Consider the following 25,400-nt stretch of genomic DNA (forward strand, 5'->3'; position numbering starts at 1 on the left):
TTTGTGGCTTCTCTCTCTCCATGAGTTGTTTGATTCTCCCCCATGTCGTCCTCTTTGTGGCCCTCTCCCTCCGCTCAGACACCAAGCCCAATGCCCAAAGTCACCAGATCTGGCCCATAGCCTGTCCCATGTACTTGTGGGATGGCTCCTGCAAGTGTCATCCTTAGCTTGGTCCTGTATCCACTACTCTCTCCACACATGCCCCTTGGAAATCTCATCTACTCTGATGGGCTCCAGGCTCATCTGTCTCTATGCAGACGTCTGCCCAGTCAGATCAACCCAGTCCAACTCCCTTTTCTGAACGGCCTGCTTGGTAACTGTCCTCCAGGATGGATTACGTAGCTCTCTGGTCCAGTTTCCCATCAGCACCTCCCACTCCTCCCTCACATGTCCAAAGTGGAACTCATGATAGGGTCATAGGCTTTACCGCTCCTACGAGATTTAGGGCTGGAAGGAACCTCTTTGGGGTGTGTGTGTGTGTGTGTGTGTGTGTGTGTGTGTGTGTGTGTGTGTAGAGAGCTAGCAGTAGGCAGGATGAATTTGCGAGAATATAGTGAGAAGCAACTCTTTCCTTACTAATGTATAGACCAGTCTCTGGGACGTTTCTCACTTCGGACTCTTTAGGACTGAAATACACAAACGAGCGAGCCCCCAGCCTGCCCAGCACTTTATGGTACCACTCCCGGAACGTCCCTTAGAACGACCATCGTTTCCTGCCCGGACGGTTTTGGGGTCGCATCGCATCCGGTAGTCCAGAACGGCGGGCCGGAAGCGATGGTAGGAAGAACAGCCCTCTCCTTCCCCCCTCCCCCGCTCCGCCCCGGAAGTCGCCTGCCGGAAGTGTCATGGCGGCGTCGGCGCGCTGGAATCACGTGTGGGTCGGTTCTGAGACCGGGATCTTGAAGGGTGAGCGGGACTGGGCCGGGGTGTAGGGGAAGCCGGGGCCGGGTCGGAGCGCGGCGCTCACTCCCGCGCTCTCCCGCCGCAGGCGTGAACCTGGTCCGGAAGCAGGCGGTGAACTTCACGGAGGCGGCGGGCAGGCCTCGGCGCGAGGAGGAAGTGAGCGCGCTGTGCTGGGCGGACGCGGCCGAGAGCCAGGTGAGGCCCCGGGCGGTTGGGGGTGGGGTGGGGCGGGGAGGTAATGAAGGGGCTACCGGGCCTGGGAAAGGGGCGGGGCGCCGCTGCCTCCGCCTCCACTTCCACGCAGCCCGCCGGGATGCCTCCCTCTCGGATGGGGGGGCTCCCTGGCCTCAGCTGCCTCAAGGGCTAAATGAGATGGGGGCACCAGCACAACGACCCCCCACCCTCACCCCAGGCTCTTTCGGGCCCCAGAGCGCTGTACGACTCTTCTTGTCTTTTATTTTGTGCCTTTAAAGGCCTGATTCTGGGCAGGGGCCCAAGACGCCGAAAGGGGCGCAGAACCCTTGAGGAAGCGAACTGCGCTAATAGGGGACCCCCCTTTCCGAGCTTGGGCCCTTTCCCTCCGCTTCCTCGCCAGTGTCACTGATCTGGGAGGAAACTCTCCGGGGAAATTGAGGCAGAGCAGCCCGGGGATCCGAGGAACCTGCCCAGGGTCACCTAGCAGCACGATGCCTTCGTGTCTGGTGTGCGAGGTCTAGTCCTTTCTCATCGACACCCCCCCCCCCCACTGGGGTGGGGAAGCGGGAGGGTAGCAGGAGGCTATGCCTCTAGCACCTGGGAGGGGGAGATCATGATGGTCTGTCCTAATGGTAACACGACAGCTGACATTTGTCTTGTTTAGACTTGGCAAAGCACTTCTCAGTTGATGCAAATGAAATATTTGTAAAGTGATGTGCATGTTATGCCCACTATGATTGGGGCTGGGGGGTGGTGAGCGATGGGACTTGGAGAAGGGTCCTGGGTATTTGAGTGAAGAGCAACTTTTCCATCCCTATTTTACAGGTGAGGAAACTGAGGCCTGATGAGGTTAATAAGTACCTTCTCCACTGTCAGACAGGGAGGAAGAGGTAGAGAGACCTGAATGCTGGACTTGTAAATCCAGGTGTCTTTTCTCCTCCAGGAGGGGGAAATGCCCCTGTCACTTGGAGGGCTCAGGGGAAGATGAGGGAGACTTTGAAGACAGCCTCGAAGGAGGGGGTGCCCTTCTGTGTGACAGCAAATAGGCCAGTTTGGCCTGAGTGTAGAGACCTTGGCAGGAGCAGAGTAAAAAGGCCTCGAACGATGGGCTGAGCTTTTGGTCATTTAGACCAAAGCTTCATGAACTGGGGGTAACTGAATGGGGAGGGGGGTCCACAAAAAATGTGGCCACAGTAAAAGGTTATGTGTACCTATTTTATATACCTATCTATATAGATGGTGGTGAGAGCTAGAAACCAAGTTAAAGCCAGGCATGTTTCTCTGAGGAAGAGCATGGTTAGCAGGAGTGCTACAAGCCAATAAAACGGGTCAATGGCTTTGGAGGATGGGACTCATTTTTATAAGCACAGAACAAAAATCACAATAGTCTGGCACCACAGGGGAAAGGGATCTCGACTGCTTCCATTAAAGAAAGTGGGCACAGCACACCCGTGGGATGAAGACCACCTGTGTGTCTCTAAGGAATGCTTTGATAAATATGTGGGTCCCAGCTGCATCCCAAGGTCAGGTATGCAGACTCACTGGCACCTGGGGATTGGATAAAAGCACCTTGTAAAAGGATGAGGTTAAAGATGGGACAAGGCCAGCTAGTCCACTTCTCAAGGATAACATGCATCGGTTATGGGAAAGCATCTAAGGGGGGGAGGCTGAACGTTTGAACTCAGGAGCTTCTCTATTCTGAGACCAAGAGGAGGCCTGTAACCATACAGAATATGGTTACAGAATAAAATCATTTACAAAGTAACATCAAATATAAGATACAAAATCAGGAATTTCCCCACTTGATCTGTGCAGTAGACACTAGGCCCAAGGAGAGGGCAGGCCTTTTGGGCTGGATGGGGTTAGCTTTCTTCAAGAGCCCAGGGTGGGCTCTTCAGCACCAGGCGTCAGATGATGTCCTCCAGTAATATGTAGAACACTACCCACTAAGAGCATCCGAGAGGAGTAAAACAGAGAGAGAGGACAATGAGAGGCCTTGGTCAAGAGGTCTTCATCTCTCCCCTTCTCCTGACCTACCACCCTATTCTAGCCTTGGTTTAACTTTTTGGGTTTTTTCCCCTCTGTTTAGAATTTTATTTTCCAAATTACATGTAAAAACAAATTTTGACATCAATTTTTTAAAACTTTGTGTTCCAAATTCTCTTCCTCCTTCCCTTCCCACCTCCCACCCCCAAGAACTCAAACAATTCAATATGTTATACATGAGTAGTCATGGAAAACATCTCCACATTAGCCAGGTTGTGAGAGAAAACAGATAAAAACAAAACTTTGGATTAAGGAACTGTCAAAAGAAATTGTGTTTCAATCTGTTTTACAATTTTCATAAGTCCTTCAGAGTTATATTGGATCATTGCATTGCTGAAAATAACCATGTGCTTCCCAGCAGATCATCTTACACTATTGCTGTTATTTTGTATACAGTACATTTTACTCTGCTTCAGTTCATGTAGATCTTTCCAGGTTTTTCTGATATCCTGTTCATCCTAACTTTTATATAGTTTACCTTTTTTGATAAATTTCACAGAAGCAATCAGCTTCAAGCTTTTGTGTGCCAGGCCCTGTGTAGGTGCTGGAGATAAAAGTACAAATAATAATAAAGCAGCAACACTATTAGAATACATCAGGAATAACAGCTGGCATTTATAGAGTGCTTTAGGGTTTGCAGAGCACTTTGCATAAAGTAGTTACTTTACAGGGTTGTCTGGGAAAGGCTCACAAGCATTAGTGGTTGGGGGGATCAGGTGAACCTTGACAAAGAGGCTGGGCAGACAGCCAGGGAGGCAGATAGTCCCCAAGTTCACCTCTCGATGTTCCCAGCAGTACTGTGAGCTGCTCTTCCAGTGTGAAGAGAAGCCTTCCCCTCTGTTGGTGCCCCATTGACCAAATCAGGCCCACCCTGCTTAAGTTGTCTGTGTTTGTGTCCTAGCCAGTGGCTCTGTGAAGTTAGGAACCCTGGCAATCTTAACATGGCTTCAGGCACATAGTAGGTGCTTAAATAGGACCAGAGGAAACCTGGAGAAATGTTTGTGAATTGAGTCCAATCCAGTACCCTCTCCCTCCCCCCCCAGATTCTAATCGGCTGTGCCAACGGGACCGTGAAGTCCTTCAGCACAGAGGGGGGCAAGTTCCTGAGGAGCAGGTGCTGTCCAGGAGGAGAAGGGACTTTTCGAGGGCTTGCAAAGCATGATGGGTAAGGGCCCCCAAACCACTACCTTTCTTCCCCTCTTCATCCCCAATCCTGGCTTCTGTCTGGGCAATCTCTCCTCTCCTGCCAGCTTCGAGTTCAGTACCCACCCCCACCCCACCCCAGCAGATCCTGGTCCTGGGCTTCCTTGTTTAGTCCATGTTCCTGGGTAGCCCTGACCATATATGACTTGGGGGATGCACTGGGAGCCCTTAAAACTGGGCCAGGAAGAAGAGGCAGAGGAGGGAGGTGCATGGTTTAGGTTTGAGATTTGAGCTCACACAGGGCACGGAAGAGCAGAATGTCCTTCCTTCTGGGGCTCAGCTGGAGTTCATCTGTCACCTCCTTTTTTACCCTCAATCTCTTCCATTCCCACTGATTCTGCAGCTGTCTTATCACATGTGTGGAGTCTGGAATTCTCCGAGTCTGGCCTGAGGACTCCTCTGAACATGTAAGGGCATTTCTTTCCCTTGATTTATTTTGGAAAGTCCTTTGATGGGTTATTTTTGGGTTTGGTTTTTGTTTGACAGAATCCAGATGTTCAAACAAAATCAAAGAACATGTGAAACTCAATTTCCATTATTTGTGGAACTTGTCCATAATCTTGGTTGTGTAGCTCGATTAATAAGCAGCAACACAATCATTTTGGGGGGTTCCATTTCTTCTTATGAAAATGTTCTTTAGTATTCTATTGCTGTTATTTCTCATTATGGACATTATCATTGTCTTTACCATTCTCTGAATGTGTATTTGTTTCTTTATTCAGTCTGCATCTCCTTTGTTTTCCTGTATTTCTTCTGTTCTTTCTAGTTCGCTTTTTTTTTTTTAATAAATTTTAAAATTTTTTTAGTGAGGCAATTGGGGTTAAGTGACTTGCCCAGGGTCACACAGCTAGTGAGTGTTAAGTGTCTGAGGCCAGATTTGAACTCAGGTCCTCCTGAATCCAGGGCCAGTGCTTTAACCACTGCGCCATCTAGCTGCCCCTCTAGTTCTCTTTTTTAAAAAAATTAATTTATTTGTTTTGGTGAGGCAAGTGAGGTTAAGTGACTTGCCCAGGGTCACACAGCTAGTAAGTGTTAAATGTCTGAGGCCAGATTTGAACTCAGGTCCTCCTGAATCCAGGGCTGGTGCTCTATCCACTGGACCACCTAACTGCCCCCCAGGATGCAGTAACATTCCATGACAGTTTGTTCAGTCGGTCCCCATGTGTTGGACATGTGGGTTGTCTCCAATTTTTACTGTTAAAGATAATGCTTCTATGAATGTTTCTGCAAAGACAAGTCCTTTTATGTCTCTAAGAAAGAAAAGGGTTTCTTGGGATAAAGCCATGGTTCTTTCCCAAAAGGGCCCAACAGGTGATAACTCCATCAGCCTTGTAATGTTTCTTTTTATTAAAATAGAATTTTGGTTTTTTTAATCTCTTTTTTCCCCAGTTGGGGGTAGGGGAGAAATGGGGTGAAAACTCTTGTCACTGTGAGAAAGAAGTGCTGACCACCTTCTCAAAATAAGTTCTTTCAGAGGCAACTTTGGTATGACAAAAGCTTTTTATTACATTCTCGTGAGAATGGGGTACCCACAGTAAAAACAATCAGTGAGGAGGCAGCTAGGTGGCGCAGTGGATAGAGCACCGGCCCTGGGTTCAAATCCGGCCTCAGACACTTAACACTTACTAGCTGTGTGACCCTGGGCAAGTCACTTAACCCCAATTGCCTCATTAAAAAAAAAATAAATAAAACAGTGAGTACAAGTGCTAAGAGTGGGCAGCCCATATTTATCCTAAGCCCTAACACAGTAAGTCCCTCCCCCGAGTCACCGTAGGTCAGTTACATCGGGTTCACAATCTTCTCAGAAGAGTTCTAACTAAATTCTCCTTGATGTGTTACTCCTCCCATCCACATACACCTTCATGCAACCCATGATCGAAAACGGGATAGAGAAGTTAATATTAATAAGTCTATTAAGCAGGCACAGTAGTGACTAGGGTTGAACTTTTACCTACTTTTACTAGAATACCAGTGAGAGCTCAAACTGGGTTTTGTGGGGCAGTGAGGGTTAAGTGACTTGCCCAGGGTCACACAGATAGTAAGTGTCAAGTGTTTAAGGCTGGATTTGAACTCAGGTCCTCCTGAATCCAGGGCTAGTGCTTTATCCACTGCACCACCTAGCTGCCCCTTCAAATTGTTTGTTTGGTTTTTTGGCAGGGCAATGAGGGTTAAGTGACTTGCCCAGGGTCACACAGCTAGTTAAGTGTCAAGTGTCTGAGGCTGGATTTGAACTCAGGTCCTCCTGAATCCAGGGCTAGTGCTTTATCCACTGTGCCACCTAGCTGCCCCTTCAAATTGTTTTTTGCCAGTTCTTCCTCTAACCCTGAAAAACTTAATTTTCTCAAATTCTTGAGTTGATGTAGTTCACTAGATAATACTGCCTTACTGTTCTTTATATAGGCATGCTTTTCCAAAACTGAGAAGAGTCTACTTACTTTAATGGGTTGTTACTATATCTCAGATCACCAGTAGGCATAGTCAAGCAAAACAGATTGCATTAAAATACCTGTTTCCTCCTGCATCCTGAGTCTACCTGGCCCCTGTCAGGAGGTGAACAGCTTGCTTCATCCATTGGTCCTCAGGGATTTTGATTGATTGGTTGGTCATTGCATCAATCAATGATTTAAGTCTTTGGAAGTTATTTTTCTTTATGGCACAGTTGTGATTGTGTAAGTTGTTCTCCACGTCTCTGGAACTGTCCCTTTGGTCTTTTGTAAAGACCCAGTAGCATGACATCATATCCACACTCTGGGATTTGTCAGTTGATGGACATCCCCATGGTGTCTAATTCTTCACCACGAAAAGAGCTGCTGGAAAGGTTTTTGTACCAATGGGTCCTTCCCTCCTTTCTCTGATCTCTTTGGGGTACAGAACTGCTAGTATTTGGAGTCGGTGTGTGCGGAGCTCAGTGACTTGGGGAAGAGTTCCAAATTTGTTTCCCAAAGGACTGGCTTTTTCCCCACAGTTTTTGAGAGTTTGTGCTGAGGGCTTGTCTTTGCTTTTCTGACTTTGGAGGTGGGAGCGGGGCTGGACCACAGGGTCTGAAGGTGGAAGGGACTCAGTCTGCTCGTTCTCCAGAGAGAGGGAAAGACTTTCCCTGCTCCCACAGGCATTGAGTGGCAGTTTAGAACCCAGGTCCTTGGATTCTAAGTCCAGCCCTTCGTGGTGTTGCCACAGCTACCTCCCACTAACTGCCCTTTTGTATTAGGGACTTGGCCTCTGTCTTTGGGAGGAAGCGAACCTTCCCTGGCAGGTATCCTGCCTGACGTCTCTGATCTCTGGGCTCCTTCTGGGCCCTAAAATACCATGATCCCAGCAGGAGATTTCTTCCTGTGTTCCCTTCTGTCACAGATTAAAGAGCTCAGTGTGGGTCCAAGTGTGTGCAGGATGCGCCAGGACCCCGATCGACCCCAAGTTGTGGCCACTGGTGGGAAGGAGAATTCACTGAAGGTGTGGGACCTGCAGACATTGTCCCAGGAGCCCATATTCAAAGCAAAGAATGTGAGTGATGGAGTCTGGGCAGGGGAAGTCAAGCTAGATGCTGGGGTTTGGGGGGCAGGGATTATAGGAGTTTCTGCAGCGTCCCTGCTAGACAAGGAGGAACAGGTCTGACCCAGGTGTCTCCTTTCTAGGTCCGCAATGACTGGTTGAATCTCCGGGTTCCCATCTGGGACCAGGACATCCAGTTCCTCCCAGGGTCACAGAAAATCGTTACGTGCACTGGACATCACCAGGTAAGAAAGCAGAGATGCTGGCTGCACTGCTGCTTAGCCAGCAGTCTAGCCCTTAGTCTCTCAATCATGCAACGGGCATTTATTCAACCCCTACTGTTTCCCAGGTACTGTACAAAGTTGGGGATACAAGGACCAAAAAAGGAGGGAGGGAGAATCCGAGAAGACTTTTTTTCAGCAGTGGGAGTGGGGTGGTGGAGAGCATTGCAGGCTTGGAGGGTGCCCGTGCCAATGTACTGACATTGGACATAGAGAATTCGGTGCCAGTTTGTCAGTCCTAGAGAGGCCTGGTTGTTAGGGGCTCAGTTGTGAAAGACTTTAAAAGGCAAACAGGAGGGGCAGCTAGGTGGCGCAGTGGATAGAGCACCGGCCCTGGAGTCAGGAGTACCTGAGTTCAAATCCGGCCTCAGACTTACCACCTGTGTGACCCTGGGCAGGTCACTTAACCCCAATTGCCTCACTAAAAAAAAAAAAAAAAAAAAGGCAAACAAGAGCTTTAATGCGATTCTCACGGCTGTAGGGAGTCCTAAGCGAACATAACACAGGTCCGTGCTTAGGCAGAAGCACTTTGGCAGCTGGGGGAGGAATGACTGGGGAGGGATACAGGGCAGGAATTCCAGTGAAGAGTCCCTGAGGGTGTAGCACAGGTGAGAGAAGGGGTCAGACAGAAGACATGTCAGAGCCAGAAAGGGCAGCATGGGGAGATGTGGGGGAGCTGTGAGGACTGGAATTAGGCTTAGAGGAGAGCATTTTCAGGACAGGATGAGGAGGCTGGAAATATCTTTGGATACGCACTTTCCAGCAGGCGGTTGTTGAGGGACTGAAGGACAAAAAGTAGTCATCTTACAGTCTTTGTCTAGGTTTCTTCCCTTGATATTTGGGGGGAGGTAGAGATCATTGCCAAGTTACTATTAAATAGTACTGTTAATATTTGGCATCCTTGCTTGAGGGTAGTTAGTTGGTACAGTGGGTAGAATGCCAGGCCTAGAGTTCCAGAGGACCAGAGACCAGATGTGAACCAGCTATGTGACCCTGAACAAATCACTTAACTCTTTTTTTTGTTTTTGTTTTTTCAGTGAGGCAATTGGGGTTAAGTGACTTGCCCAGGGTCACACAGCTAGTAAGTGTAAAGTGTCTGAGGCCGGATTTGAACTCAGGTCCTCCTGACTCCAGGGCCGGTGCTCCATCCACTGCGCCACCTAGCTGCCCCGTCACTTAACTCTTTACCTCAGTTTACTTCATCTGTAAAATGAGCTGGAGAAGAAAATGGCAATCCATTCCATTCTCTTTGCCAAGAAAACCCCAAATGGAGCTAACCCCTGATCTTACTGGAAAGGCCTCTTAACTTATTCTACTCTACATATGTTTGTTCTTAGATTGAAATACTGCATTAGGAAAGGTCCATTTATTTATATGTCTTTTTGGGGGGGTGGTGAGGCAATTGGGGTTAAGTGACTTGCCCAGGGTCACACAGCTAGTAAGTGTCAAGTGTCTGAGGTCGGATTTGAACTCAGGTCCTCCTGAATCCAGGGCTGGTGCTCTATCCACTGCACCACCTAGCTGCCCCTATTTATATTGTTTTTACAGTGTAATAGAAATGAGTTTGGGATTTGGGGCATCTATGGATATCATCATGTTATTTCTTATATTTTTTTTAATCTTTTTTCGGTTACATATATAAACACTTTTTAACATTTCTTTAAAGTTTTGAGTTCCAAATTCTCTCCCTTTCTCCTCTAGCCCCTCCTTAGGATGGCAAGCAATTTGTACATGTGTAGTCATTCAAAACCTATTTCCATATTGGTCATGTTGTGAAAGGAAACAGATGACACCCCCCCCCCCCAACAAAAACCCAAGAAAAATACAAGTTTAAAAATATGCTTCAATCTGTACTCAGATTCCATCAGTTCCTTCTCTGGAGGTAGACAGCATTTTTCATCATGAGTCTTTTAGAACTGCCTTAGATTACTGTATTACTGAGAATAGCTAAGTCATTCACTGCTGGTCATCACACAGTATTGCTATTACTGTGTATAGTACTATCTCCTGTTTCTGGTCATCTCACTTTGCATCAGTTATGTCTTTCCAGGATCTTTCTCATCATTTCTTATAGCCCAATAGAAATCCATCACAATCATTTACCATAACTTGTTCGGCCATTCCCTGATTGAGGGCCGTGTCCTCAATTTCCAAAAGAAATTGCACAGAAAGAGCAACTATATTTTTTGTTTTTTTAAAATCTCTTTGGGATGCAGACCTAGTAGTAGTATTGCTGGGTCAAGGGGTATGCTGTTTAATTTGTCCTTTGGCATAATTCCAAATTACAATTACTTATATTGGTTGTATCAGTTTATAGCTCCACCAACAATGCATTAGTGTTCCAGTTTTCCCACATCCTCTCCAACATTTATCATTTTCCTTTTCTGTCATAGCTTACCTGATAGGTGTGAGGTGGTACCTCAGAGTTGTTTTAATTTGCATTTCTGTAATCACTAGTGATTTAGAGCATTTTTATGACTATAGCTTTGATTTCTTCTTCTGAAAACTACTTTCATATCCTTTGATATAAGTTAAACATATTCTTAAAATTTGACTCAGTTCTCTATATGTTTGAGTAATGAGGCCTTTATCGGAAACTTGCTGTAAATATATTCTCTTCCCCCGCCCCGTTTTCTGCTTTCTGATCCTGGTTGCATTGGTTTTATTTCTACAAAAGCTTTTTCATTTCATCAAAATTATCCATTTTACATCTTAGTGACATCTCGTTTGGTCATAAATTCTTCCCTTATGAATAGGTCTGACAGGTAAAAATGATCCCGTGCTCCCCTAATTTGCATATGATATCATGTAGCCTTTTTGACCTTATCTTGGTATGAAATGTGAGATGTTGGTCTCTACCTAGTTTCTGCCAAGCAGCTTTACAGTTTTCTCAGTAGTTTTTGTCAAATAGTGAATTCTTGGCCTCAAAGCTCAGGTCTTTGGATTGATCAGACACTAGATTACTGTGTTCACTTACTACTGAGCAGTTGGTAACTACTGTATTCCACTGACCTGCCACTCTATTTCTTAGGCGGTACAAGATTGTTGGGGCGATTACCTCTTTTTAATACAGTTTGAAGCAATATAGTCTATTATTCACATGCTTTATTCTATTCATAGTCTTCCTTGTATTGAATCACTGTAGTAAAGGACATTGCTGGTATTAACCCAGCCTGGTCATGGTTTATGATCTTTCCAAGATAGTGTAGCCCACAAAGGGTTTGTGACACAAAAGGTTCTGTACCAGGCCCTGTCACTCACTAGGCAGACCCTTTTCCTCCTCGCTTGGTCTTTGCCTCTGCTGAATAAACCAGGTGGACTGGTGACCAGCCCTAGCTTTTACCAACGGTGAAGAAGTGGGGGCTTGTTGGGTCACCCAGACTGACCTGACGGTACTTTTTTCATGAGAACATAAGTTCTTCCCTGTTGTCCCTTCAGTCTGAGCTTAAGGCCTCCCTGCCTGCCTGTCCCCTCTGGGAGAGAGCAGTGCCCTGGGCATTTTGACTCAGATCCTCCTCTCTAGGCTGGCTAGGCCCACTGCTCTTGTTCCTGTTTCTGTCCAGAGTGGAATGGCCCCATCTCTTCCCCCAAACTCAGGGCTCTCTGGCTAACACTTTGCAGGCCACAAAGGCCAGTCTGGCTCACGCTGGAATTGGAGCCACAGCTGGTGGCATGCAGACAGGTTCTGCATCCTCCAAGGATCCTACAGATGATAGAATTGGTCCAGTTTCCCCTCCCCAGCCCATTTTACAGATGAGGAAACTGATGCCCAGAGCCGGGGAAGGCCATAAGCACACTAGAGTTTATAACACCTCCCTGCCCTCCCACCCCCACTCTGACCCTGGCCTCTGAGTCACACCACATGAATGTCCTGATTTCCTTCTAGGTGCGAGTGTATGACCCAGCCTCCCCACAGCGGCGGCCTGTGCTGGAAGCCACCTATGGAGAATATCCCCTGATGGCCATGACCCTCACTCCAGGGGGCACGTGAGTGATGGGAGCAGGGAACTTGGTGGGCTCAGGGGTGGAGATCTTGAAGACAGGCTCATGTCAATCTCCCTCTGTCCTCTGGGCTTCTTTCCACAGTTCTGTGGTTGTGGGAAACACCCACGGGCAGCTGGCAGAAATTGACCTTCGGCAAGGTGAGTTGGGTGGAGGGGGGCCTGGAGAAACTGGGAGGTTGCAGCAGAGGAAGGATAGACTGGCTGGCGGTGGCGGCAGCAGTGGGGCCTTGGCCCTTCCTGATTACTGTCCTCGAAATGCCCCTCAATCCCCAGGGCGCCTGGTATGCTGCTTAAAGGGTCTGGCAGGCAGTGTTCGGGGGCTGCAGTGCCATCCGACTCAGCCTATTCTTGCTTCCTGTGGCCTGGACCGAGTTCTGCGTGTGCATCGACTTCGGGAGCCTCGAGGACTGGAACACAAGGTGACACACCCACCATCCCACCTCTCACCCAGTGCCAGCCTGCTCATACCTGCTTGGGCGTCTGGGAGGAGGAAGGGGCCTGCTGGCCCTCCCCCCATTTTCACTCCCAACCCCTAATTCTCTCTTCCAGGTTTATCTCAAGTCACGGCTGAACTGTCTCCTCTTGTCAGGCAGGGACAACTGGGAGGTGAGAACAACACGATCCAACCACATTTGTTTATTACTGTCTAGTGGGTGCTGGGGTGCAAACATGGAACCTAGCATGCAGCCAGTCCTGCAGAGAGGAGCGGGGAAGACCCTCCTACTTCATGATGAGTTCAGTGGTAAACAGGGCTCCCTGGAGGAGGGAGACATTGAGCTGGACCCCAGGGAACTGAGCAAAAGGAGGCAAGGCGGTGATTTGTGTAGAGATCAAGGGAGGCAAAGCTGCTGGAAGGAACACCAGCCCTGGTGTCAGGGACCTGGCTTACAAACCACCCCCAGGCTCACATACTTACTACATTTGTCCTTGGTAAAGGGGCACTCAGCTGCACTGGGGCTGGAGCCGGGAACTCGGGGCCTGTCACTTCACCTGTTTGCCAGTTTCTTTAACTGTAAAATGAGTGCCAGTAATATCATGTCCTTCCCTGGATTGTTGTGAAGATCAGATGAGAAGTTGTAAGAACAGCTCAGCATGTTGTCTCACATATTAGTGGCTTAACACTTATTCCCTTCCCTTAACTGCCCCATACCTCAATTTCCTCCTTTGTAACACGAAGGGCCTTGGACTAGAAGGCTTCTAAGTTCCCCTCCAGCTCTAAGCTTTCATCCTATGAGCCAGCCGCATGAAATCACAGGCTTCAGAGTTGGATCAAGTTGGTCAGCTCATCTCTGAGGAAACACACTAAAGGGAGAGACTGATTTAGGCCAGGACACACAGCTGTAAAAGTGGCAGATGTGGGCTGTGAATGGGGAGGGAGAGGGCAGTGGGCAGATTGGGGCAGGGGGAGGCCCTGGCCTGGAGAGCATTTCCTTTAAGAGAGGAGGGATTTTGGGTCCCAGCCTCTCAGTGGTCTCCCCGCTACCCCCCAAAGAAGGCAAACCTCTTAACGTTTCTTCCCTTTCACTTACCAGGATGAGCCCAGAGAGCCTGCCCCAGTCCCCTCAGAAGAAGCAGAGAATGATGAGTTGTGGGATTCACTGGAGCCCGTGGTTGTTGGGGTCAAGAGGAGACAGAAGCCCCTGGAAGCCCAGCCTGGGGGGAAGAAGAAGCAACAGCAGCTGGGTGGCCCCTCACCTCTGTCCCCCTCTTTGTAAATAAAGAAGTCACTCCCCCTTCTGTGACCCTGCCTCCTTTTGGGGGAGGGAGTAGATGGAAAACCAGCTGCCTGACCCTTGGGAGAGCCCCAGCCAGGGGTCCTAAGGGTAGCAGCCTGCTGGGGAGCTGGTGTGGGGGGAGGGGGGCTCTGACGTCACAAAAGCCTCGGGACGGGGGAGGGGCGATGGCTGCCAGGACTCCAGGCCGGTGGTGGGGTCATGGGCTGTGCCAGGTCCAAGAACAGGAGTAATGATGACCTCTACTCTGGGACAGAAATGGAAGGTAGGGTCGGGAGGGTCTGATGGGGAGGAGGTCACTGGGGCAGGATGGCAAAGGGGCTGCATGGCTGCCCTGGGGTCGGATGAGTGGCCTTCTTGGTCCGGATGCATGGCAACCCCGCTTAAAGGGGTGGTACAGGGAGGGGCTGGATGCAGTGGCCGATGCGCAGAAAAGAGCCTTGGAGTGCACCCCAATCTAGGAGGGAGGCGGGTGCTCCCCACAAGGGGGGCGTCGAGGTCCGGGCCCCGAGCCTGACGTGCAGGAGGAACCGGCCTATCTGAGACTAGGCGCGCAGGAAGGAGGGAGGCGGGGGCCCCCAGAAGGAGGGCGTGGGGAACGGGGCCCCGCAGCCCGGCTCTCCCGGCCCCCTGCCCGCCCCGCAGGACGCGCCGGCCGCTACGACCCGTCGCGCAAGTCCAACGAGAGCTTGATCATCACGGTGCTCTGGCGACGGCTGTCCATGTTCAGCCGCCGGGGCTCCACGCGTAAGCAGTCCACGGTGAAGGGGACCTCTGTCGCCAGGGACCCGTCCGCTCAGAGGTCTGTGGACCCCCAAGCAGCCGAATCCGCGGGCCCGGAGCAGCAGGAAGAGTTACCGTTGCCCGAGGTAGAGGAAGACCCGGAGCAGCGATGACCCTGGCGGACCCCGGCCCTGCCCCGCCCCGCCCCCCGGAGAAGAGAATAAAAGCGACCTGGAGCCCAGAGATGGTGCCTGCCTGGCTCTCGGCGTGCGGGGCGTGCGGAACCCGGGGGGCGGGGCCGGGGCTGGTTGGCCTTCGTTTCCCCTAAGAGAAATGGAAGGACCTGGTCCGCAGGACCCGCGAATCCTAGTAGCGAGCCCTTTAAGGCTCCTCCGGAGGCGGTGATGTAATCTAAGGGGCGTGGCATCGTGGGTATCCTTAGAGGAGGGAGATGTAATTTGGAGTGGGTGGGATCAAGCCGGCTAGTAGGCGTGGTCTGCTGGAAGCGAGGGGCGCAGTCGGGCGGGGAGGGGCGTGGCCAAGGAGTCCTCGGGAGCGAGTGGGCGTGATCCTTACTGTTGCCTTGGGGGCGTGTCCTCCGGCGCTGACGAGGGGGCGTGGCGGCGCGCTGCCGTCATTTGAGGGGGCGGGACCACGCCTAGGTGACGTGTCAGCCTCTGGTCTTGGGTCCCGTTTCTCTGGCTGAGTCCCGGGGGAAGAAGCTGTATCAGCCCGGGCAGCGGAGGCGGCGGCAGTAGGCAGCGGCGCGGAGGTAGGAGACGACCCGGACAAGTCTAGGGGAGACTCTAGGGCCGAGGGCGGCCGGCTCTCGGTGGGGCGGGGATGGGGGGACGACGACCGACTCGGGGAGACCGGAGACTTCTGCCGGTCCAGCCGCTGGTGAGCGATGCCGCCCCTGCCCAATCAGAGCGCCGCATGGTGTGAAAGATAGCGGCGGCGGCCAATCGTTGCCTGAAATCGGGGAGGGGGCGGGGTTTAGTCTGGGGCGGGACTTCCGATGTCGGATAAATATTTTGGAGGGTACCCCTGAACTCCGTCCTGGTCTCTTGGGAGCCCCCAAACGGAGTCCCCTCTGCTCTCTCTGCCCCTGAGCCCTCCTCCGGCCCTTATTTAGTCCTTGCTCCATCCTCCCTCCTGCCGCTCGATGATTCTCTCCTGCTGGCCCCCTTCCTAACTCCCCCATTCTCTTCCTGCCCCTTTGGTCACTTCCCCCTCCCATTTTGGTCCCCCTTCAGCCCCCCTTCTTTCTCCTCTCTTCATCTCCCTCCTCCCCACTCCCCTCTCTTACTTTCTCCCCTCCCCGTTCCTCTCCTTCAGTCCCCCATTTTCCTCAGTCTCTCCCCCTCCTCCCTCTTCCAGCCCTCCCTTATTCCTTTTAGTGTTTCTCCCTCCTTGCCCTCTCCCATTTTCCTCCTCCTTTTCTCTTTCAGACTTCCCTCCCCTTTTTCTCTCCTCCCTCCCCTTTTCTCTGCTTCCTCTCTTTTCTCTGTTCCCTCCCCCTTTTCTCTCCTCCCTCCCTTTTTTCTCTTCTCCCTCCCTTTTCTCCGTTCCCTCCCCCTTTTTCTGCCCTCCATCCCCTTTTCATTCTTACCTCCCCACTTTTCTCCCTCTTCCCCCTCTTCCTCTCTTGTCTTCTCTCTCCTCTTCTTTCTCTTTCTCCTTCATTCCTCTGTTGCTCTTCTCCCTTTCCCCCTCTCTCTCCTTTCTTCTCTCCCTCACCTTCCTTTCTCTTATCCTCCCCGGTTCCCTTTTCCCTTCTCCCAACCCTTCTTTTCCCTCTGATTCCTCCATTCCTCCTCTCAGCTCTTTCCCTTCTCCCCCTTTGCCCTCCCAAGGTGAGGCAGCCAGGTGGCAGGGATCGAGGAGCTGGGCTTGGAGGTGACCCTAGGCAAATGACTTAACCTTTGTTTGCCTCATTCCTCACTTGTAAAATGAAGATAATAGTAGCCCTGTTTGTCTCCTGGGGTTGTTGTGAGGATCAAATGAGATGTTTCAAAAGTGCTTAGCAGAGTTCCAAGCATACAGTAGGCTTTCCTTTCTTCCTTCTACCCGTCCTCTCCTTTATCCTTTCCCTTCCTCCTTCCCCCTCTCATTCAGCTTAGTCTCTTTCCTTTCCCTCCTCCCCATTCTCTGTTCTCCTCCTTTTCCTTTTTCCCATCGCTCCCGGCCCTTCTCTCTCCATTCTGCATTGTCTTCTCCCTTCACTTTTATTTTCTTATTCCATTTTCTACTTCACTTCTTCATCTTTCTTTTCTTTCCTCAGATTTCTTCTCCCATTCTCCTTTTGACGTGTACAATGCAAAAACGTAGAGCTCGGAGTGACAGCCCCAGCATCCAAAGGGCCGCCTGTGTGACCCGGGCAAGTCACTTCTCCCTCCTGTCTCTGTGGCCTTCTCTGTAAAGGAGCCTGGAGCTCTGCTCCCTCTTCCTGGTCCTTTCTTCATCCTCCCTCACAATTCTTTTTCCCGTCTTGTTCCTTCTCATTATCCTATGCTTTCCTCCCTTTTCTTGAGCTATTTGAAGGGGAATGTGGGGAGAGAAGAGAGGAGGAACAGGAAGGAGGAAAGCCTGTCAGGGAGCAGGACTTGGACCGGGACCTTTGTTGGTCCCTCCACTCTCTGTTAAGCTGGGAGGGGAAACAAGGGAAAGAAAAGGGAAGTGGGTGGGCCAGGGATATGTGAATGTGTTCCCCTCCCCACTCCGAAAGGGAGCTCTTGTGATTTAATGGAAAGTGTCCTTGGTTCCTGGCCCCTCTCCTCTCTTTACCGTGTGATTTGATCTGGATCAAGTCTCAGCCTCTACTTCCCTGTCTAAAAAGAGACCCCCCAGGGGCAGCTAGGTGGCACAGTGGATAGAGCACTGGCTTTGGATTCAGGAGGACCTGAGTTCAAATCTGACCTCAGACACTTGACACTTACTAGCTGTGTGACCCTGGGCAAGTCACTTAACCCCAATTGCCTCACCAAAAAAAAAAAAATCTAATCAAGTAAAAAGAAACCCCTGGACATTGCTTCCCTCTCCCAGGGTTATCTGAGCTTCCCAGCCCTCTCCTTCCTGACCTTGCTGCCCCTCGGGACGGCTCCTCTTTCCCGTGAGCCTTTCTTCTCTGTCCGCCAGGGTGGCAGAGTTAAATGTGGGAAGGGACAAAAGGCTCTTTTGGGTCTTTTTCTTGTTCTGCCAGATTGGAGGTGGTTTCCTGGGGTGAACCCGAAGAGTAGGAGAGGAAACTGGGAATATGGTGGGCTAGGAAAGAAGGAAAGGGTCCGGGAAGCTGGGGGAAGATAAAGGACAGAGCATGATGGTTTGCCCCCCACAACAGTCCGAGGTTATGCGTCTAAATGAACACGAGGAAACGCTACGGGTCTAAGAACACGGATCAGGGAGTCTACCTGGGTCTCTCAAAGACACAGGTGCTGCCTCCTGCAGCAGCTGGCAGTGGCCTCAGCGGCAGTGTCCCCACCACCACCTCCCCTTCACCGGGTCTCCCTCCTGACACCATGTCCTGTCGAGACCGAACTCAGGAGTTCCTGTCTGCCTGCAAGTCCCTGCAGAGCCGCCAGGTGAGGGGGATGTCCGGGACCAAGGGGCTCAGAAAGGGTGGACACGTGCTTTTGGGAGAAGCTTGAAATCACGGTTTTTCAAAGAGGCAGCCCAGAACCCCCTGACAAGCTCAGAGGTTACACAGACTTGGTTTTGTGTGAGAAACAAAGGAAGAGGCTGTCACACATCTAAAAGGCCCTCCCTAAAGTAAAGGTCAGGTTCCTGAGTGCACACATGGTAGCAGTAGTGCCCACAATCCCCTGGGTTGGGGGCCACAGCCTAATTTATAAAGCCTTGGCTGGCACTACCTGGTTAGGCTTTGAGATCTGCAGATTATGGGGAATCTCAGGGGAAGGGGAAGGGGACACCCCTGACAACTCCCCCCATTAAAGCCACAGTTTACTAGGAAACTTGAGGAGCAAGCAGTGAGGCCTGGAATGGGGTGGGGGGGCTCTCTAGAAGCTCACTTCCTGATGTTGTCTTCCAGAACGGACTCCAGACAAACAAGACAACAGCCTTGAGTGCTGTCCGGCAGCGCAGTGAGTTCACCCTGATGGCCAAGTAAGTTGGGGGAGCCCAGATGCAGTGGGATGTTGGGGCCCAGCCTCTAGCCCCTTCCCTTCGTGTTATTACTCCCTCCTCCTCTGTTGCAGGCGCATCGGGAAGGACCTGAGCAATACGTTTGCCAAGCTGGAGAAGCTGACAATCTGTGAGTCCCCAGAGGGGTTAGCCCAAAGGGACTGGGAACCTCTCTTGTCCTAGTCTAACCCAGAGTTAGTAGGTGCCTGCCGCATTGTGTTCTGGGATTGCCAGAATTACAAATGACCCTCACAGAATTGACAGGATGATACACAGGAGAACTAAGCAAGTGTGAGGGCTGACAGGGTGTGAGATGATCCCCGGCAAAGTACCCTTCAGCCTGGAAGCCCCTGGGGCAGGCTGGATGTCTGAAAGGAATGGGAGGAGGCCATTCCTGGGGGGTCATGCAAATGTTCGGAGGCGGGGAGGGTCAGGCAGCCAGTGCCCAGGGTCTGTGAAGCATTCCCTCCTTGGCTCGGCCGGGTGGCACACACGGGCCAGTGGGCTTCTCTAAGTTGCAGTGAGCTAAGTCCATTACCAGGTATACACAGTACATTTGGCATTAATGGGATGGGACCCAGGTAGGGCAAACTGGCCCACACGGGAAATGAAGCAAGCTGCACGGGGCCTCTGCTGGTGAGTCATGTGGAGAGGCCCAGGAGGAGCCCTGCCCCTGTGCCCCTGCCTGGAGGAGATGGGGAGGCCCTATCTTGAAAAGAATTTGATTTAAAGCACCCCCTGTGCCTGGCCCCCCCCTGCCCCAGGGGGTGATGGGTGGAGGGGTAAGAGCTCAGGGGTCACAGTGGGGCTGATCAGGAGGGTCTGAACAGCCTGGCCAATTGAAGGAGGGATGTGGGCCTAGAACCAGGCTGGTGGTGGAGGTGGGAGAGTAGGAGAGGGATGTGGGAGGCCGGAGCCGCGGCTGGGGATGGATTTGGGCCAGAAGGAAGGCGGCAAATGAAGGCCAAAGGAGCCCCTCCTAGAGGGTCAGAGGGCCCGGAACCAAGCTTGGAAGCTGAGCGGCCGCAGGGGCCTCAGAGCCCAGGCCAGGCTGCTCGTGTTTGGTTTGTGTCTGGGTCTGGCTGCTGCCCCTCCCTTCTCTCCAGGTCCTCACTGCCTGCGTCTGTCTCCTTCTCTTCCCTTTATAGTGGCCAAGAGGAAGTCCCTCTTCGATGATAAGGCTGTGGAGATCGAGGAGCTGACTTACATCATCAAACAGGTGAGCAATGGCTGCACGCAAGAGCTCAGGGCCCCTGCTGCTGCTGCTGCTGCTGCTGCTGCTGCTGCTCCCCCTCCTCCTCTTCCTCCTCCCTCCTCTCCCTCCCCCTTTCCTCCTCCCTCCTCTCCCTCCCCCTTTCCTCCTCTTCCTCCTCCCTCCTCTTCCTCCTCCCCTCCTCCTCCCCTCCTCTCCCTCCCCCTCCTTTCCTCCTCTTCTTCCTCCCTCCTCTCCCTCCCCCTCCTTTCCTCCTCTTCCTCCTCCCTCCTCTCCCTCCCCCCGGCACTGCCCCAGCTTCCCGGGCTCCCTGTGGGCCTCTCGGTTTCCTGGTCCTGGAGCGAGGCCTGGGGGTGACAAGGGGGCCGGCGCTGCTGCTCACTTGCTGGCGCCATCATCGGCAGACTTCCTTCGAGGGCAGTTCTCTCCTCTCTCAGGTGAGGAGACTTTGCCCAGGATCCCCGAGGTAACCTTTGGAAAGCAGGCCCAGCGAGCCCCCATCGCCCAGCGCGCCCTCGGCCTCCCGAGGCCTGCCCAGGAGCTGGCTGGAGGCTGTCTGGGTGTCTCCTCTCCCTGGCCCCCATTTCTCCCTCCCCACAAGCGCCTGAGATGTTTGCCGCTTCTCTGCGCGTGCCCGCCTTGCTCGCCCTGGCCACCTCCTTGGTTCTTCCCTTAGGATATCAACAGTCTCAACAAGCAGATCGCACAACTGCAGGATTTTGTCAGGGCCAAGGGGAGCCAGAGCGGGCGGCACCTGCAGACCCACTCCAACACCGTTGTGGTCTCCTTGCAGGTACTGCTCAGGGTGCAGGGAGGGTGCACGGGGAGGGGGCGCAGTCAGTCGGCCCCCTCACACCTCCCGGTCTTTCTCCTAGTCCAAGCTGGCCTCCATGTCCAGTGACTTCAAATCTGTATTAGAAGTGAGGACAGAGGTAAGAGCCCTTTCAGGGGAGGAGGGAGGCCCCCTGCAGAGGCCGCTTCAGTGTCTCTGAGGCCCGAGTGACCCAGTGTCCTCCCTTCCCCCGCCCCAGAACCTGAAGCAGCAGAGGAGCCGCCGGGAGCAGTTTTCCCGCCCGTCTGTGGCTGCTCTGCCACTTGCCCCCAACCACCTGGGTGAGTCAGGGACCCCCCTCCCCGGCTTAGGCTTCTTCTCCCCTCTTCTTTGGGGATCAGCCAACCTACCAAAGTCAGTCTTTGTCAATGGCCCCCTCTGGACAGAGCTATGGGAATGGGCCGGGGGGCCAAAGAAACCCCTCCCCTCAGGGACCTCTCGGGGCGATTACAGGTTCTAATAGAAGGACAGATGATTTCTAGGTGACGTGATTTTGAGGTCATTGTAGGTCACAGCCAGCAATTAGAAAGGGCTGTGGTGGTCACCCCGACCAAGGCCTTGGGCCCAGAGAAGGAAGGAACTTGCTCTAGGTCACACGTGGAGTCAATGCAGAGCCTCAGGGAGGCCCAAGAGCTGAGCTCCCCAGGGAGCTGGCGGGGAGGGGTCTGTAGAGGAGAGTGGAATGAAGGGGGGTGCGCCAAGGAGGAGGGGATGGTAGCTAAGGAAGGGGAGGGTGCCCTGTGAGGCAGCGCCCCAAGTAGGGAAGGGGGGGAGGATGGCCCAGGTGAAGAATGAGAAGGCGGGAACCTTTGGGTGCTGGTGTGGGCTGCCTGGTGAAGTGGGAAAGCCCTGGATGTGGTTTCCTTCTCTCCTGGAGGCAGCAGATGAGGCCTGGGGTGGATTTCACTCCCCCCCCCCCCAGGGATTCACTTTGTGCACACCCCCCCAGACATGCTAGATTCCCACAGCAGCTCGGCTCCTTGAGGGCAGGCAGTTTTGTTTTAGTCTTTGTATTGCCAGAGACTCGCACTTAAGGGAAGGGCAAGGGGTTCAGCATTTACGTGGCATCTCTGTGTGCCAGGCCCTGAGCAAGGTGCTCTTCACTTATCAACAACCTTTTGAAGAAGGTGCACTTAGCCCCATTTTACAGTTGAAGAAAGTGAGGCAAAGAGCGAGCAAGTGACAGGTTTGTTGAATTGGATGTATGTCAGCCTCCTTTCTCTTCCCGCAGGGGGTGGGGCCGCGGTGTTAGGAGCAGAGCCCAGGGCCCCAGGCGATGTGGCCATTGACATGATGGACTCCCGGACCAGCCAGCAGCTACAGCTTATTGATGAGCGGGTGGGTACCCGGGGAGGGGGCAGGGGGACGCCTCCCCCTCTCCTCTCCTCAGTGGATCCCAGGCATTGATGGAGGGCCAGCTCTGTGCCCAGCACTGGGCATGCAGATAGAGATGTGAAGAGGAACTGTCCTGCTAGTCAGACGTGCAGTGCCCATGTAGTACAGAAAGGCCTGGGGTCTGGGTCCAGGAGCAATTCCTGGGGGGCCCGAAGCTTGTAGTCCTGCTCCTCCCACTGGCTGTGGAGCCAGATGTGCTGAGCTTGGACGGGGGCTTTCCCCCCCCGAACACCACCCCCCTCCATGGTGATGAAAGCCTGGGGGGGTCCAGGGTAGAGGAAGAGGAGCCAGGTGGCTCTGCCCCAGGGAAGCTGCTGCCACATGCCCCTCCCCGCTTCTCTCTTCTCCCCGGCAGGATTCCTACATCCAGAGCAGGGCAGATACCATGCAGAACATTGAGTCCACCATCGTGGAGCTGGGGTCCATCTTCCAGCAGCTGGCACACATGGTCAAGGAGCAGGAGGAGACCATCCAGCGGTGAGCCCTGGGGGCAGGGGGCCTGGCTGGACAGCCTCCGAGCAGGCATTTGCAGCCTGTTCTGTGTCTGGGAAGCCCAGAGACCCCTTTTAAGTAATCAAAAGGACATAGACTTATCCCTTCTGCATTGTGACTGTGGGGGCCAAATTTAATATGGAGAGAGTTAATTGGGTGGCTCGCCATAATATTGGGGTTCAGAAAATAATGAGGGATCTCAAGGTCCAAAACTTCCTCCTCTCTGAACTGCCTTTTTAGCTATTTCTCGCAGGCCAATAAGAAAGGAGCCTCACAGCCTCTTTTCCACAAATGAATCAGGTTTTATTAATGGGAATAAAGTACACAGCAAAGGTGAAATTAATAAAGTCCAAGGACAAGGGGATCAGGAAGAGGAAAATAGATAATCTCCCCGGCAATCCCCAAACTCGCTTCTGGCGCAGCTAATTCAAAGGGCTGGATTTAACTTACCACCAGGGGGCTGTAGTTTCTGTGGGAGTCGGCGCCGAAGCCAGAGGGAGAGAAAGGGTGCCAGTCTGTGAGAGAGTTACTTCCTGTTGGGGTCCTCTTTTCTACCTTTTTCTCCTCCCCCAAAGGGGAGGTCCTTCAAGTAGTGTGGCTGAGACTGGTTCCCTGTTGATGATGCAGTCCACAGCCTCTGAGGACACTTCTCAGGGTTGGCTAAATTCAGACTAAGGTCGGACAGGCCAACCAGGTGTGGCTCAAGATCGAATCACCTTAAGTAGGTACTTCGTAGTTACTCATTCACATCCAATTCAAAGACTATTAAGTCAATCAAGTCAGACCCCTGGGCGGCTGCCAAATTCCATTATTTTACCACAGGACTTGTTGAAGTTTCCATATATCTCTGGAGGTGTGCAGAGGCTGCAGACCCCATACAAAGGCCAGCACATGACTCAGAAAAAGTTTAGAAACTCCCAGGTGCATGAAAGATGTGCTGTACTGTGTAATAACAAGCCTGGTTTTACAATAAGGGGCTTGGAAACATCTTCCCCATAACAGAAAAAAGGAAAGTTCAGACTTCTTCTCTAGGACCTGGGGGCGGGGCATGAGCCCTGAGGGCTCCCCCCAGCCCCCCCCCCAACCTTTGCCCATCCTTTCTTTTTTCAGCCCCTCAATTGTTCTCTCTCCCCTCTTCCAATCCCTGCCCTCTCAGAGGACTTGGCCTTCCTGGGCCCCCACCCACACAATAGGCCCTTAAGCCCGGTGGCTTGTGATGTACAGACCTAGGTGTGCCCTCCCTGCCTCTGCCAGCAGCCCCACCACATGGGAACTGCCCGTGTCGCCTAGACCCTGCGCTCCCTGTCATTAACCCGGTGGCATCTCTGTCTCTTTCCCCTCCTCCCCATGCCACCACTCAGGATCGATGAGAACGTGCTGGGAGCACAGCTTGACGTGGAGGCTGCCCATTCAGAGATCCTCAAGTATTTCCAGTCTGTCACTTCCAACCGCTGGCTCATGGTCAAAATCTTCCTCATCCTCATCGTTTTCTTCATCATCTTCGTGGTCTTCCTCGCCTGAGGCTTCCCTGGGTCAAGGCAGCCCAGCTGGGAATCATTCCTTTCAGGGGTCCCTGTGGCTGAGCCTATCTGGGGTGGTGGGAGAAGGGCAGGAGGCCATCCCTCTTCTCCTGGGACTGATAGACGGCCCGTGCTCCGTGACCCCTCCCCACCTCTGCCCTTCCTCTCCTTTGCCCAAACTCACCCGGGTTTGGATCGCTGTGAACCTGTGAGAGGGGAAGAGGGGCAGGGCCCAGGCAGAAGTTTTGTCCTCGCCCACCCAGGCCTCTCCCTAAGGCTGTTCTATTGCTGGTGTGTATGAGGGAAAAGGAGGCCTGGACTATCTACCCTTCTTCCCCCAGTCCTTACTGTGAGGGTGGAGGGCCCCGGTCCCATCCTGATGCCCCACGAAGCCCCACATCAGCTCCTAGTGACTGTGTCCATTTGCCAAAGGCACCGTCATCCCCGTGTTGCCGGAATTACAGCCAGACATCTAGTCAGCCCTTTTGGCCTTGTCCTCATTTGAGGGGGGCCATTGCAGGGATTATCCTAGCCTTCCTGGGCTCTGACCAACCTTGGGATTGGCCGGCAATCCTGCCCCATTGGCAGCCAAGGCCTTTAGACCTGAAACCACAGGGAGTGGGAGAATCTGAGGCAGCGTCTGCAGGACTTGGAATTTTTTGTCTCGGCCCCCTTGCCTGCTGGCTCTGCTTCCTCCATGAGCTTTTTGGTGGCAGGCAGAGGATGCCAAGGGCTCATGAGCCTCCTTTAGAGGTCCACAAAGTCTTGCCCCAGCACTATCTTCACAGCGTCAGCTTGCAAGAGGAGGCAAGACGGCATCCTACCCTCAGGCCTGTTCCAGGAAGCCAGCAGGCAGGCCTGCAACAGCGGCCTCAGCATTCCAAGAACACTCAAGATTTCTTCCCCAAGGCCATCCATGGCCTGTCCACTGCCAGGGATGGCTCCAAGGCCTGCCTGAGCACACAACTTGTGCCCTAGGGGGCTTATCCTCCCGGAAGCTGCCCATGGCTAGTCAGCTCTGCCACCTAGAGCCTGGGCTCCAGTCATTGAGTTTGTCCAAATGATGAGATTTATTGGGAAGCCGACAGGAAATGCTCCCTGCTCAGATGGGCTTTGGAGGTAGCTTTGAGATCCTTGTGAGATCATCATTGACATGCACCTTACCAGAGGGAATCTGATCTGGGCAAGCTGGGATTCCTGAGTGGGTGTGGAGGCCCCGGGGGGGTGGCCG

General features: G+C 52.6%; 3 protein-coding genes across 6 annotated transcripts; 2 read left to right on the forward strand and 1 right to left on the reverse strand.

Annotated features, from left to right (window-relative positions):
• The first annotated feature begins 912 nt into the window (after positions 1 to 912).
• WDR74 (WD repeat domain 74) lies at positions 913 to 13,849 on the forward strand. Of its 2 annotated transcripts, XM_043970338.1 has the most exons (10): positions 913 to 1,098; positions 4,188 to 4,309; positions 4,691 to 4,754; positions 7,699 to 7,848; positions 7,980 to 8,081; positions 12,004 to 12,104; positions 12,204 to 12,259; positions 12,395 to 12,540; positions 12,671 to 12,727; positions 13,654 to 13,849. In XM_043970338.1, exons 4-10 carry the CDS (start codon positions 7,735 to 7,737, stop codon positions 13,834 to 13,836), a joined length of 759 nt encoding a protein of 252 aa, XP_043826273.1. In that variant the 5' UTR covers positions 913 to 1,098; positions 4,188 to 4,309; positions 4,691 to 4,754; positions 7,699 to 7,734; the 3' UTR covers positions 13,837 to 13,849. The 2 variants fall into 2 exon arrangements, with proteins under 2 accessions (XP_043826273.1, XP_043826272.1); XM_043970337.1 differs by lacking the exon at positions 4,691 to 4,754.
• On the reverse strand, positions 13,849 to 15,724 carry LOC122731799 (translation initiation factor IF-2). Its single transcript, XM_043972073.1, has 3 exons — positions 15,591 to 15,724; positions 15,154 to 15,493; positions 13,849 to 14,901 (listed from the first exon to the last, which is right to left on the reverse strand). Exons 1-3 carry the CDS (start codon positions 15,722 to 15,724, stop codon positions 14,581 to 14,583), a joined length of 795 nt encoding a protein of 264 aa, XP_043828008.1. The 3' UTR covers positions 13,849 to 14,580.
• On the forward strand, positions 15,220 to 24,182 carry STX5 (syntaxin 5). 3 transcript variants are annotated; one of them, XM_043970334.1, is made up of 12 exons: positions 15,220 to 15,349; positions 16,862 to 16,957; positions 17,918 to 18,158; positions 18,626 to 18,699; positions 18,792 to 18,847; positions 19,866 to 19,936; positions 20,607 to 20,723; positions 20,806 to 20,862; positions 20,962 to 21,043; positions 21,994 to 22,100; positions 22,513 to 22,634; positions 24,011 to 24,182. In XM_043970334.1, exons 3-12 carry the CDS (start codon positions 17,937 to 17,939, stop codon positions 24,168 to 24,170), a joined length of 1,068 nt encoding a protein of 355 aa, XP_043826269.1. In that variant the 5' UTR covers positions 15,220 to 15,349; positions 16,862 to 16,957; positions 17,918 to 17,936; the 3' UTR covers positions 24,171 to 24,182. The 3 variants fall into 3 exon arrangements, with proteins under 3 accessions (XP_043826269.1, XP_043826270.1, XP_043826271.1); XM_043970335.1 differs by lacking the exon at positions 16,862 to 16,957; XM_043970336.1 differs by lacking the exon at positions 16,862 to 16,957 and having other exon boundaries at positions 15,227 to 15,349; positions 18,003 to 18,158.
• Positions 24,183 to 25,400: the final 1,218 nt, after the last annotated feature.

The sequence above is a fragment of the Dromiciops gliroides genome, chromosome 6 (genome assembly GCF_019393635.1).
Source record: "Dromiciops gliroides isolate mDroGli1 chromosome 6, mDroGli1.pri, whole genome shotgun sequence".
Lineage (NCBI taxonomy): Eukaryota > Metazoa > Chordata > Mammalia > Microbiotheria > Microbiotheriidae > Dromiciops > Dromiciops gliroides.

Excerpts from the sequence above, each read along its gene's own strand:
- STX5 (XM_043970334.1), top strand. The coding sequence starts at position 17,937 with ATGAACACGAGGAAACGCTACGGGTCTAAGAACACGGATCAGGGAGTC. Across the intron at positions 18,700-18,791 it reads GAGTTCACCCTGATGGCCAA|GCGCATCGGGAAGGACCTGA; the intron begins GTAAGTTGGGGG and ends CCTCTGTTGCAG. Across the intron at positions 19,937-20,606 it reads TGACTTACATCATCAAACAG|GATATCAACAGTCTCAACAA; the intron begins GTGAGCAATGGC and ends TTCTTCCCTTAG.
- LOC122731799 (XM_043972073.1), bottom strand. The coding sequence starts at position 15,724 with ATGGAGCAAGGACTAAATAAGGGCCGGAGGAGGGCTCAGGGGCAGAGA. Across the intron at positions 15,494-15,590 it reads ATATTTATCCGACATCGGAA|GGGCGGCATCGCTCACCAGC; the intron begins GTCCCGCCCCAG and ends CTGATTGGGCAG. Across the intron at positions 14,902-15,153 it reads GACACGCCCCCAAGGCAACA|GGGAAACGAAGGCCAACCAG; the intron begins GTAAGGATCACG and ends CATTTCTCTTAG.
- WDR74 (XM_043970338.1), top strand. The coding sequence starts at position 7,735 with ATGCGCCAGGACCCCGATCGACCCCAAGTTGTGGCCACTGGTGGGAAG. Across the intron at positions 12,105-12,203 it reads ACCCTCACTCCAGGGGGCAC|TTCTGTGGTTGTGGGAAACA; the intron begins GTGAGTGATGGG and ends TTCTTTCCACAG. Across the intron at positions 12,728-13,653 it reads CAGGCAGGGACAACTGGGAG|GATGAGCCCAGAGAGCCTGC; the intron begins GTGAGAACAACA and ends TTCACTTACCAG.